Raw genomic sequence first — 11713 nt, forward strand, 5'->3', positions numbered from 1 at the left:
CCCCCCAAATCCCCCCATATCCCCCCCTTATCCCCCCATATCTCCTCCAATGCCCCCCATATCCCCCCATATCCCCCCATAACCCCCCCATATCCCCCCATATCCCCCCCTTATCCCCCCATATCTCCCCCAATGTCCCCCATAACCCCGCCTATATCCCCCCATATCCCCCCATAACACCCCCATATCCCCCATATCCCCCCAGTGCCCCCCATAAACCCCCCCTTATCCCCCCATAAACCCCCCCATATCCCCCCATAACCCCCCCATATCCCCCATATCCCCCCCAGTGCCCCCCATAAACCCCCCCTTATCCCCCCATAAACCCCCCCATATCCCCCCATATCCCCCCATAACCCCCCCATATCCCCCATATCCCCCCCAATGCCCTCCATATCCCCCCATATCCCCCCTTATCCCCCCATATCCCCCCCAATGCCCCCCGTAACCCCCCCTTATCCCCCCATATCCCCCCATAACCCCCCCATATCCCCCTATACCCCCCCATATCCCCCCATATCCCCCCTTATCCCCCCATATCTCCCCTAATGCCCCCCATATCCCCCCATAACCGCCCCCATACCCCCCATATCCCCTTAAACCCCCCCAATGCCCCCCATAACCCCCCCATATCCGCCCCAATGCCCCCATAACCCCCCCTTATCCCCCCATATCCCCCCCTATCCCCCCACCGACCCCCCCTTCCCCCCCCCCCCAACATACGCGTCCCATCGGCGGGGCAGCGCTCGCAGCGCCCCCCCCAGGCCTTGCCGACGCTGCAGCAGCAGGTCTGCCGGGTGAGGCGGGTGGGGAGGGGGTGCTGGCACTGCTGGGGGGGGGCAACGAGCCGGAAGCACAGCCCCCGCTCCTCGCCTTTCTCCGCTATGGGGGGGGGGGGCAAAAAAAAAATGGGGTGGGGGGGGGGGGTTAGAAACGCATCCGGACCCCACCTTGCAGCCCCCCCGTCCATCAGGACCCCCTCCCCCCCCATCTCCCCCCCCCCCTCCTTCAGGACCCCCCCCACCCCATATCCCCCCCCAGACCCCCTTAAAACACCCCCAAATCCCCCCCCACCCCATATCCCCCCCAGACCCCCTTAAGACCCCCCCAAGCTCCCCCAAATCCCCCCCAAATGCCCCCCAGACCCCCTTAAGACCCCCCCAAACCCCCCCGAAATTCCCCCGACCCCCTTAAAACCCCCCCAAATGCCCCCCAGACCCCCTTAAGACCCCCCCAAACCCCCCCCAAATCCCCCCTAGACCCCTTAAACCCCCCTTAAACCCCCCCAAATCCCCCCCAAATCCCCCCCAAATCTCCCCCCGACCCCCTTAAGCCCCCCCAAATCCCCCCCAGACCCCCTTATAACCCCCCCAAACCCCCCCCAAATCCCCCCCAGACCCCTAAAATCCCCCCAAATCCCCCCAGACCCCCTTAAGACCCCCCCCAACCCCCCTCCCAAATCCCCCCCAGACCCCTTAAAACCCCCCCAACCCCCCCCAAATCCCCCCCAGGCCCCCTAAAACCCCCCCCAAACCCCCCCCAAATCCCCCCATGCCCCCCTTACAACCCCCCCAAATCCCCCCCAGACCCCCTAAAACCCCCCCAAATCCCCCCCAAATGACCCCCGTATAACCCCCCCAGCCCCCCCACAAATCCCCCCAGACCCTCCCGTGCCCCAACCCCCCCCCCAAATCGCCCCCAGACCCCCTTATAACCCCCCCAAATCCCCTCCAGGCCCCCCCCACACCCCCACGACCCCCTTAAAACCCCCCCACCCCCCCCCCAAATGCCCCCCAGACCCCTTAAAACCCCCCCAAACCCCCCCAAATCCCCCCGACGCCTTTAAAACCCCCCCAAACCCCCTCCCAAATCCCCCCCACATCCCATATCCCCCCCCAGACCCCCTTACAACCCCCCAAATCCCCCCCAAATCCCCCACAGACCCCCTTATAACCCCCCCAAACTCCCCCCAAATCCCCCCCGACCCCCTTAAACCCCCCCAAATGCCCCCAAGACCCCCTTAAGACCCCCCCAACCCCCCCCCAAACCCCTTAAAACACCCCCAAATCCCCCCCTTACAACCCCCCAAATCCCCCCCAGACCCCTTAAAACCCCCCCAACCCCCCCCCAAATCCCCCCATGCCCCCTTATAACCCCCCCAAATCCCCCCCAGACCCCTTAAACCCCCCCCAAATCCCCCCCCCAAATCCCCCCCAGACCCCCTTAAAACCCCCCAAATCCCCCCCAAATCCCCCCCGACCCCCTTATAACCCCCCCAAACCCCCTTAAGACCCCCCCAAATCCCCCCCTTAAGGCCCCCCCAAACCCCCCCCCAAATCCCCCCATGCCCCCCTTACAACCCCCCCAAATCCCCCCCCCCAAATCCCCGCGGACCCCCCCGTGCCCCAACCCCCCCCCCAAATCCCCCCCAGACCCCTTAAAACCCCCCCAAATCCCCCCCAAATCCCCCCATGCCCCCTTATAACCCCCCCAAATCCCCTCCAGGCCCCCCCCACACCCCCACTACCCCCTTAAAACCCCCCCAACCCCCCCCAAATCCCCCCCAGGCCCCCTAAAACCCCCCCAACCCCCCCCAAATCCCCCCATGCCCCCCTTACAACCCCCCCAAATCCCCCCCAGACCCCCTTAAAACCCCCCCAAATCCCCCCCCCCAAATCCCCGCGGACCCCCCCGTGCCCCAACCCCCCCCCCCCAAATCCCCCCCACACCCCTTAAAACCCCCCCCAACCCCCCCCCAAATCCCCCCAGACCCCCCCGTGCCCCACCCCCCCCCCCAAATCCCACCCAGACCCCTTAAAACCCCCCCAACCCCCCCCCAAATCCCCCCATGCCCCCCTTACAACCCCCCCAAATCCCCCCCAGACCCCCTTAAACCCCCCCCAAATCCCCCCCCCCCAAATCCCTGCGGAACCCCCGTGCTCCAACCCCCCCCCAAATCCCCCCCACACCCCCTTAAACCCCCCCAAATCCCCCCAAAATCCCCCCCAGACCCCCTTAAGACCCCCCCAAACCCCCCCCAAATCCCCCCGACCCCCTTAAACCCCCCCCAAATCCCCCCCCCCCCCAAATCCCCGCGGACCCCCCCGTGCCCCCCCCCCCCCACGTACGCAGGCAGTGCCCTCGGGGGTGCCCCCCCCCGTGCCCCCCCCCTTTGCACGCGCATCGGAAGCTGCCGGCGGTGTTGAGGCAGTCGCCGTGGGGGCACACCCCCCTCATTGCACACTCGTTGATATCTGGGGGGGGGGGGGGGGTCAGTGCACACGCGCGTGCAACGCACACACGTGTCCACCTCGCACACACGTGTCCGTCCGACTCACAGACACGCCTGCACACGCGTGGTCATGTGATTGTCCGCGCATAAAGTGACTTCCCAACTCCCTTGCACAAGTGCGTGTGCAGGCGTGCGAGGCGTTGCGTTGCACACGCGTGTGCGACACAAGTCACCGTGCCCAGCCTGCACTGCACACGCAGGTGCACAGCAGTGAGCAATGCAAGGCGCCGCCGCCGCCTCGTGCGAACACGCCTGTTCACACGCGTGTGCAACGCACCCCCGCCCCGCACGCCTCTTCTCGTGCAAGCCTGCGCAACACGCGTGCACAAATCCCACACGCACGCACATACGTGTGCAACACCACCCGCACGCGCTCTTGTGCAAACCCCACCCCGTGCTTGCTCACGCGTGTGCAACACCACCCTCACGCCGCACACACCCGCTCACTCTCCTTGCACACCCCTCACCCCCCATCCACACCTCCCCCCCCCCCAACCCTCCGGTTGTTTCAACCCCCCCCCCCCCGTTGCACGCTTGTTGCATGCCCGTTGCACGCCCGTTGCACGCTCACCCTGGCAGTGGCTGCTGTTGAGCCTCTTGTAGCCCTGTGGGCAATCAGCCCCGCTCTGCTCCCCCCGCGTCGCCTTCGGCCCCCCCGCCTCTGCACACACACACAGACCCCCCCCCGCCCCCCCCCACGGCCCCGTTAACACACGCAGACCCCCCCCCCCCAAAAATCCACCCAGACCCCCCCCCAAGACCCCCTACAGCCCCCCAAAACCCCCATAAACCACCTATGGAACCCCCCCCCAACCCACAAACCCACAACCCCCCATAACACCCCCCCAGACCCCCCCCCCAGACCCCACAGCCCCCTCCCCAAACCCCAATCCCCCCCCAGACCCCCCTCCCACCAAAGGACCGACCCCAGCCCCTATAGCCCCCCCCAAAACCCCCCAGCCCCCCATAACACCCCCCAGCCCCCTATAATCCCCCTCCAGCCCCCAAAACCCCCCCTCAATGCACCCCCCCCCATTAACCCCCCCAAATCCCCATCCACCACCCCCCATCCCCCCCCCGACCCCCACAGACCCCCATAGACCCCCAGTCCTCCCCACAGACCCTTCAGGACCCCCCCAGAATCCCCCAGACCCCTTGACCCCCCCCCAAAACCCCTTGATCCCCCCATAGCCCCCCAGTCCTCCCCCCAGACCCCTTGACCCCCCCAGGACTCCACGACCCCCCCATAGCCCCCCAGTCCTCCCCCCAGACCCTTCAGGACCCCCCCAGGACTCCACGACCCCCCCATAGCCCCCCAGTCCTCCCCCCAGAATCCCCCAGACCCCCCCCCTACCGCCCCCCAGACCCCCCCCCCAGACTCACGGAGCGGGGGGGGGCACTTCTGGCACTTGCTCTGCCCCCATGCGGTGCCCACGCTCCCGCAGCAATCCTCCTGCTTGGTCAGCCCGGGCAGCGGTTTGCTGCCACACTGCGGGGGGGGGGGGGGGGCCACACTCAAAGACCCCCCCCCACAAAAGACCCCCATCCACACAGACCCCCCCCCACGGAACCCCTGCACCCCCCCCCCTGCAATCGATTCTCCCATGATAGCCAACGGGACCCCCGTGCCTCCCCACAGACCCCCCCAATAGAACCCCCCCCTAAATCCCAGTGCCCCCCATAAAACCCCACCCCATAGAGCCCCCCACCCCAAAAATCTCCCCCCCCCCAAAGCCCAATGGGACCCTCGTGCCCCCCCATAGACCCCCCATAAACCCCAATGGGATCCCAGTGCCCCCCATAGACCCCCCCACCCCACAGACCCCCCCAAACCCCAATGGGATCCCAGTGCCCCCCCCATAGACCCCACCACCCCAAAGACCCCCCCCAAACCCCAATGAGACCCCCGTGCCCCCCCATAGACCCCCCCACCCCACAGACCCCCCCAAACTCCAATGGGACTTCAGTGCCCCCCCCATAAACCCCCCCACCCCATAGACCCCCCCCAAACCCCAACGGGACCCCCGTGCTCCCCCATAAACCCCCCCCCCCAAACCCCCATGGGACCCCCGTGCCCCCCCATAGACCCCCCCCTCCCAAACCCCAATGCGACCCCCGTTCCCCCCCCCCCACAACCCCCCCCCCCCCCCCCCTCACCGACTGTTTGGGGAGGGTCTCCTGAAAGCATCGTCCCAACGGTTTGTGGGTATGGGGGCGTGGCGGGGGGGGGGCTTTACTCCCCCCGGGGGGGGGTTGAACCGGGTGGGCCAAGAGGAGCCCGGCTCCGCGTGGGGGGGGGGGTTGGGGAGCTCCTCCTTCGGGGGGGGGCGGGCGGGGGTCGATGCGATGCACCTGAACCGATGCTTCGGGGGGGTGATGGACGCGGACGTTCACCAGCGGGGGGGGGACCTGCACTGCGGGGGGGGGGGGGAATAAAGATGGAGAGACTTGAGACCCCCGGAGAGCCCCCACAGACCCCCATAGGGACCCCCCCCCACCCATAACCCCCCCCTCAGGAAGCCCACCCCCGTTAAACCCCCCCTCCCCCCATAACGAGACCCCCCCCCCCCCCCAAAAAACCCACAAAACCCCCCCGGAACCTCGTCCCCCCCCCCTCACCATGAGACCCCTCCCCACCATAGAAACCCCCAGACCCCCAATGCCCCCCAACCCCCCCCCCCAGGCCCCCCCTCTAAGCCCCCCCCATAAGAACCCCTTTTTCTCCCCACCTTGGACCCCCCCCAACCCCCCCACCCTCAGACCCCCCCTTTCCCCCATGAGACCCCAAATACCCCCAAGACCCCCCCCCACTACCCCCTACAGGACCCCCTCCCCATTGAAACCCCCCCCCATAACGACTCCCCCCCCCAAAGACCCCCCCCCACACACAGACCCCCCCCACAGACCCCCCCCACAGACCCCCAAAACCCCCCCGGAACCTCGTGTCCCCCCCCCCCAAGAATAGGATCCACTTTTCCCTCCCCCCCCCCATTGGACCCCTCCCCACCATAGAAACCCCCAGACCCCCAAACCCCCCCAGCCCCCCCCCAAGCCCCCCCATAAGAACCCATTTTTCCCCCCACCCCGGACCCCCCCCCATAAACCCCCCCCATAGACCCCCACTATCCCCCCCCCTCCCCCAGACCCCCCCTTTCCCCCATGAGACCCCAAATACCCCCAAGACCCCCCCCCACAGACCCCCTCCCCATTGGACCGCCCCCCGACCAGCCCCCCCCCCCATTGATCCCCCCCATAGACCCCCCCAAATCCCCCCTCCCCATCGGACCCCCCCCCATTGATCCCCTCCCACCAGACCCCCCCCCAAAGACCCCCTCAAAGACCCCCTCCCAATCGGACCCCCCCCACCAGACCCCCCCCCAAATCCCCCTCCCCATTGCCCCCCCCCCAAAGACCCCCCCCAAATCCCCCCTCCCTATTGAACCCCCCCAAATCCCTGCTCCCCATTGCCCCCCCCGCCCCCCAGACCCCCCCAAATCCCCCCCCATTGGACCCCCCCCACCAGACCCCCCCCCAAATCCCCCTCCCCATTGCCCCCCCCCAAAGACCCCCCCCAAGTCCCCCCTCCCTATTGAACCCCCCCAAATCCCCCCTCCCCATTGTCCCCCCCGCCCCCCAGACCCCCCCAAATCCCCCCCCCATTGGACCCCCCCCCCAAATCCCCCCTCCCCATTGCCCCCCCCAAAGACCCCCCCCAAATCCCCCCTCCCTATTGAACCCCCCCCAAAGACCCCCTCCCCATCGGACCCGCCCCACCAGACCCCCCCAAATCCCCCCTCCCCATTGCCCCCCCCGCCCCCCAGACCTCCCCCAAATCCCCCCCCCATTGGACCCCTCCCCCCCAGACCCCCCCAAATCCCCCCCCCATTGGACCCCCCCCCAAATCCCCCCTCCCCATTGCCCCCCCCAAAGACCCCCCCAAATCCCCCCTCCCTATTGAACCCCCCCAAATCCCTGCTCCCCATTGCCCCCCCCGCCCCCCAGACCCCCCCAAATCCCCCCCCATTGGACCCCCCCCACCAGACCCCCCCCCAAATCCCCCTCCCCATTGCCCCCCCCCAAAGACCCCCCCCAAATCCCCCCTCCCTATTGAACCCCCCCCAAATCCCCCCTCCCCATTGCCCCCCCCTCACAACCCCCCCCTCCCCCAATTTACCTTCAGCCGAATGATGCCCGGCCCCCAACGGCACCACGAAGGTCGCGTGACTCACGTGCCCCCCCCCAACCCCCCCACCCCCTCCCACCCCGGGACCCCCCCCACCCCCCCCCACCACTTGGGGGGGTTCAGGGGGGGCTGCGGCGGCGGCGGCGGCGGCGGCGTTGGCAGACGGACCGTCGGCGATCACCTGCACCGCATACACGGCCACTTTGGAATCCGGGGGGTTTTCTTGGGGGGGGGCCGGTGGAGGTGGACCCCCCCCCACCCTCGGGGTCCCGTTGCCCCCCCCGGGGGCTGCAGGTACTTGGCAGAAACGGCCGGTGAAGGCGGGGGGGCAGAGGCAGTGGGAACGGGAGGAGCACTGCCCCCCGTTCATGCAGGGCAGTGGGCACACCACTGTGGGGGGGGGGGGAAATGAGGGGGGGGGGTCTTCAGGGGGGGGGTCTCACAAAGCAGACCCCCCCCCCTAACCACCCCCCCTCCGCCCCGAGACCTCCAGGACCCTCATATCCCTCTGAGATCCTTTTGGAATTGCTGACCCCCCCCCGCCCAGATTCACAGACCGCTCTGGGTCTGTGACACCCCCAGACCCCTTGACCGCCCCCCCAAAACCCCACGACCCCCCCATAGCCCCCCAGTCCTCCCCCCAGACCCCTTGACCCCCCCCCAGACCCCACGACCCCCCCATAGCCCCCCAGTCCTCCCCCCAGACCCTTCAGGACCCCCCCAGAATCCCCCAGACCCCTTGACCCCCCCCCAGGACCCATGACGCCCCCATAGCGCCCAGGTCCTCCCCCCAGACCCCTTGACCCCCCCCCAAGGACCCCACGACCCCCCCATAGCGCCCAGGTCCTCCCCCCAGACCCCTTGACCCCCCCCAAGGACCCCACGACCCCCCCATAGCCCCTCAGTCCTCCCCCCAGACCCCTTGACCCCCCCCCAGGACTCCACGACTCCCCCATTGCCCCCCAGTCCTCCCCCCAGACCCTTCAGGACCCCCCCAGAATCCCCCAGACCCCTTGACCCCCCCCAAGTACCCCACGACCCCCCCATAGCCCCCCAGTCCTCCCCCCAGACCTCTTGAACCCCCCCCCCCCAGGACCCCATGACCCCCCCATAGCCCCCCAGTCCTCCCCCCAGACCCCTTGACACCCCCAAGGACCCCACGACCCCCCCATAGCCCCCCAGTCCTCCCCCCAGACCCCTTGACCCCCCCCCAGGACCCATGACCCCCCCATAGCCCCCCAGTCCTCCCCCCAGACCCTTCAGGACCCCCCCAGAATCCCCCAGACCCCTTGACCCCCCCGCAAAACCCCACGACCCCCCCATAGCCCCCCAGTCCTCCCCCCAGACCCCTTGACCTCCCCCCAGGACCCATGACCCCCCCATAGCTCCCCAGTCCTCCCCCAGACCCTTCAGGACCCCCCCAGAATCCCTGTCCCATCCCCACCCCAATGCTGTCCCCACAACGTCCCCATCCCATCCCTATCCTCACCCCATCCATGTCCCCATCCCATCCCCGTCCCCATCCCAAACTTTGTCCCCATCCCATCCCATCCCTACCCCAAACTGTCCCCATCCATCCCTGTCCCCATCCCATCCTAATGCTGTCCCATCCCTGTCCTGTCCCCATCCCAAACTCTCCCCATCCCAAACTTTGTCCCCCTCCCATCCCATCCCATCCCCAACCCAATGCTGCCCCCATCCCCTCCCTGTCCCCATCCCAAACTGTCCCCATCCCAAACTGCATCCCCATCCCATCCCACCCCCATCCCAAACTTTGTCCCCATCCCCTCCCTTTCCCCATCCCATCCTCATCCCAAACTTTGTCCCCATCCCATCCATGTCCCCATCCCAATACTGTCCCCATCCCAAACTGCATCCCCACCCCATCCCACCCCCATCCCAAACTTTGTCCCCATCCCCTCCCTTTCCCCATCCCATCCTCATCCCAAACTTTGTCCCCATCCCCTCCCTGTCCCCATCCCAAACTGTCCCCATCCCAAACTGCATCCCCATCCCATCCCACCCCCATCCCAAACTTTGTCCCCATCCCCTCCCTTTCCCCATCCCATCCTCATCCCAAACTTTGTCCCCATCCCATCCATGTCCCCATCCCAATACTGTCCCCATCCCAAACTTTGTCCCCATCCCATCCCTGTCCCCATCCCAAACTTTGTCAACATCCCATCCCCGTCCCCATCCCAATGCTGTCCCCATCCCTGTCCCCATCCCCAAGTTTGTCCCCATCCCAAACTTTGTCCCCATCCCATCCCTGTCCCCATCCCAAACTTTGTTCCCATCCCGTCCCCATCCCCATCCCAATACAGACCCCACAACGTCCCCATCCCAAAATGTCCCCATCCCATCCCACCCCCATCCCAAACTTTGTCCCCATCCCCATCCCAAACTGTCCCCCATCCCAAACTTTGTCCCCATCCCATCCCCATCCCCATCCCATCCATGTCCCCATTCCAAACTGTCCCCCATCCCAAACTTTGTCCCCATCCCATCCCATCCCATCCCCATCCCCTCCCTGTCCCCATCCCAAACTGTCCCCATCCCAAACCTTGTCCCCATCCCATCCCATCCCATCCCCATCCCCTCCCTGTCCCCATCCCAAACTGTCCCCATCCCAAACCTTGTCCCCATCCCATCCCATCCCATCCCATCCCCATCCCAGTGTCCCCATCCCATCCCATCCCATCCCCATCCCAGTGTCCCCATCCCATCCCATCCCATCCCCATCCCAGTGTCCCCATCCCATCCCATCCCCATCCCAAACTGTGCCCCCATCCCACCCCCATCCCAAACTTTGTCCCCATCCCAAACCTTATCCCCATCCCCTCCCTGTCCCCATCCTTGTCCCCATTCCATCCCATCCCATCCCATCCCATCCCATCCCATCCCCATTCCCTCCCTGTCCCATCCCAAACTGTCCCCCATCCCGAACTTTGTCCCCATCCTATCCCATCCCATCCTCATCCCAAACTGTGTCCCCATCCCATCCATGTCCCCATCCCATCCCATCCCATCCCATCCCATCCCAAACTTTGTCCCCATCCCCTCCCTGTCCCCATCCCAAACCTTATTGCCATCCCATCCCATTCCTGTCCCCATCCCCTCTCTGTCCCCATCCCAAACTTTGTCCCCATCCCCTCCCTGTCCCCATCCCATCCTCATCCCAAACTTTGTCCCCATCCCAAACTTTGTCCCCATCCCATCCCTGTCCCCATCCCAAACTTTGTCCCCATCCCATCCCAAACTTTGTCCCCATCCCATCCCATTCCATCCCCATCCCCTCCCTGTCCCCATCCTTGTCCCCATCCCAAACTTTGTCCCCATCGCCTCCCTGTCCCCATCCCAAACTTTGTCCCCATCCCAAACTTTGTCCCCATCCCATCCCAAACTTTGTCCCCATCCCATCCCCATCCCATCCCTGTCCCCATCCCAAACTTTGTCCCCATCCCATCCCCACCCCCATCCCAATACAGACCCCCCACCGTCCCCCCACCCCCCCCAATCTTTACCCCCCCTCCCCCCCCTTGCCCCCCCCCCCCCGCCCTCCGCCCCCCCCCCGCTTCTCACCCACGCGGAACCCGGGGCCGCTGAGCGTGTCGGCTCCGTGCCTCCCGTTCTCCCCCACGAGCGTCGTGTTCGTCCCCGCCCGGCACTGATCGCGACAGCGGCCCCGAACGCAACTCCGACGACAAATGAGCGGAGCCACGACCACGCGGAACCGCTCCCGAGCCACCGCCGAACCCACGGACACGGACACGGGGGGGCCGGGGGGGAGAGCGGCCCCCAAAGCGGCCACGGCCACGGCCACGCACAGAGCGCGCATCGCGGACCCGGGGGGGGGGGGGGCGATGGGGGGGGGGGGCGGGGATGGGGGCGGTCACGCGTGGGGGGGGGCGAACAGAAAGGGGTTGGGGGCGTCCGAAGGGGGGGGGGGCGTGGCTGCGGGTGGGGAGCGGTCGCGAGTGGGGGGAGGAAGGGGGGGTGGGGGCGGGGCCGCGCGTGGGGCGGGGGGGGGTTGGGGGCGGGGGGGGAGGGGGTGGGGTCACGCGTGGGGAGCGGGAGGGGGGGAAGGGGGCGTGGCCACGTGGGTGGGTGCGGAGGTGGGGGGCGTGGCTTGCGGCGGAGACCACGCCCACCCGCCTTCCCGCCAAACTCGTAGCCACGCCCTCTGCCAACTCAGCACGCGGCCACGCCCACAATGACGTCACGCGGTGGGCGGAGCG

General features: G+C 67.3%; 1 protein-coding gene across 1 annotated transcript in view; it reads right to left on the bottom strand.

The window, feature by feature from the left end:
• The window catches only part of LTBP3 (latent transforming growth factor beta binding protein 3), a 48816-nt gene extending 37492 nt beyond the window's left edge, over nucleotides 1–11324 (bottom strand). Inside the window, exons 1-7 of the mRNA XM_090129699.1 lie at nucleotides 11058–11324; nucleotides 7467–7865; nucleotides 5450–5706; nucleotides 4676–4781; nucleotides 3864–3953; nucleotides 3129–3254; nucleotides 724–882 (exon numbers count right to left, since the gene is read on the bottom strand). Coding sequence (XP_089985825.1) covers nucleotides 724–882; nucleotides 3129–3254; nucleotides 3864–3953; nucleotides 4676–4781; nucleotides 5450–5706; nucleotides 7467–7865; nucleotides 11058–11313 — 1393 coding nt within the window. The 5' untranslated portion in view covers nucleotides 11314–11324. The remainder of the gene's footprint in view (nucleotides 1–723; nucleotides 883–3128; nucleotides 3255–3863; nucleotides 3954–4675; nucleotides 4782–5449; nucleotides 5707–7466; nucleotides 7866–11057) is intronic.
• Nucleotides 11325–11713: the final 389 nt, after the last annotated feature.

Source organism: Phasianus colchicus, chromosome 37, assembly GCF_987193195.1.
Source record: "Phasianus colchicus chromosome 37, bPhaCol1.hap1.1, whole genome shotgun sequence".
NCBI lineage: Eukaryota > Metazoa > Chordata > Aves > Galliformes > Phasianidae > Phasianus > Phasianus colchicus.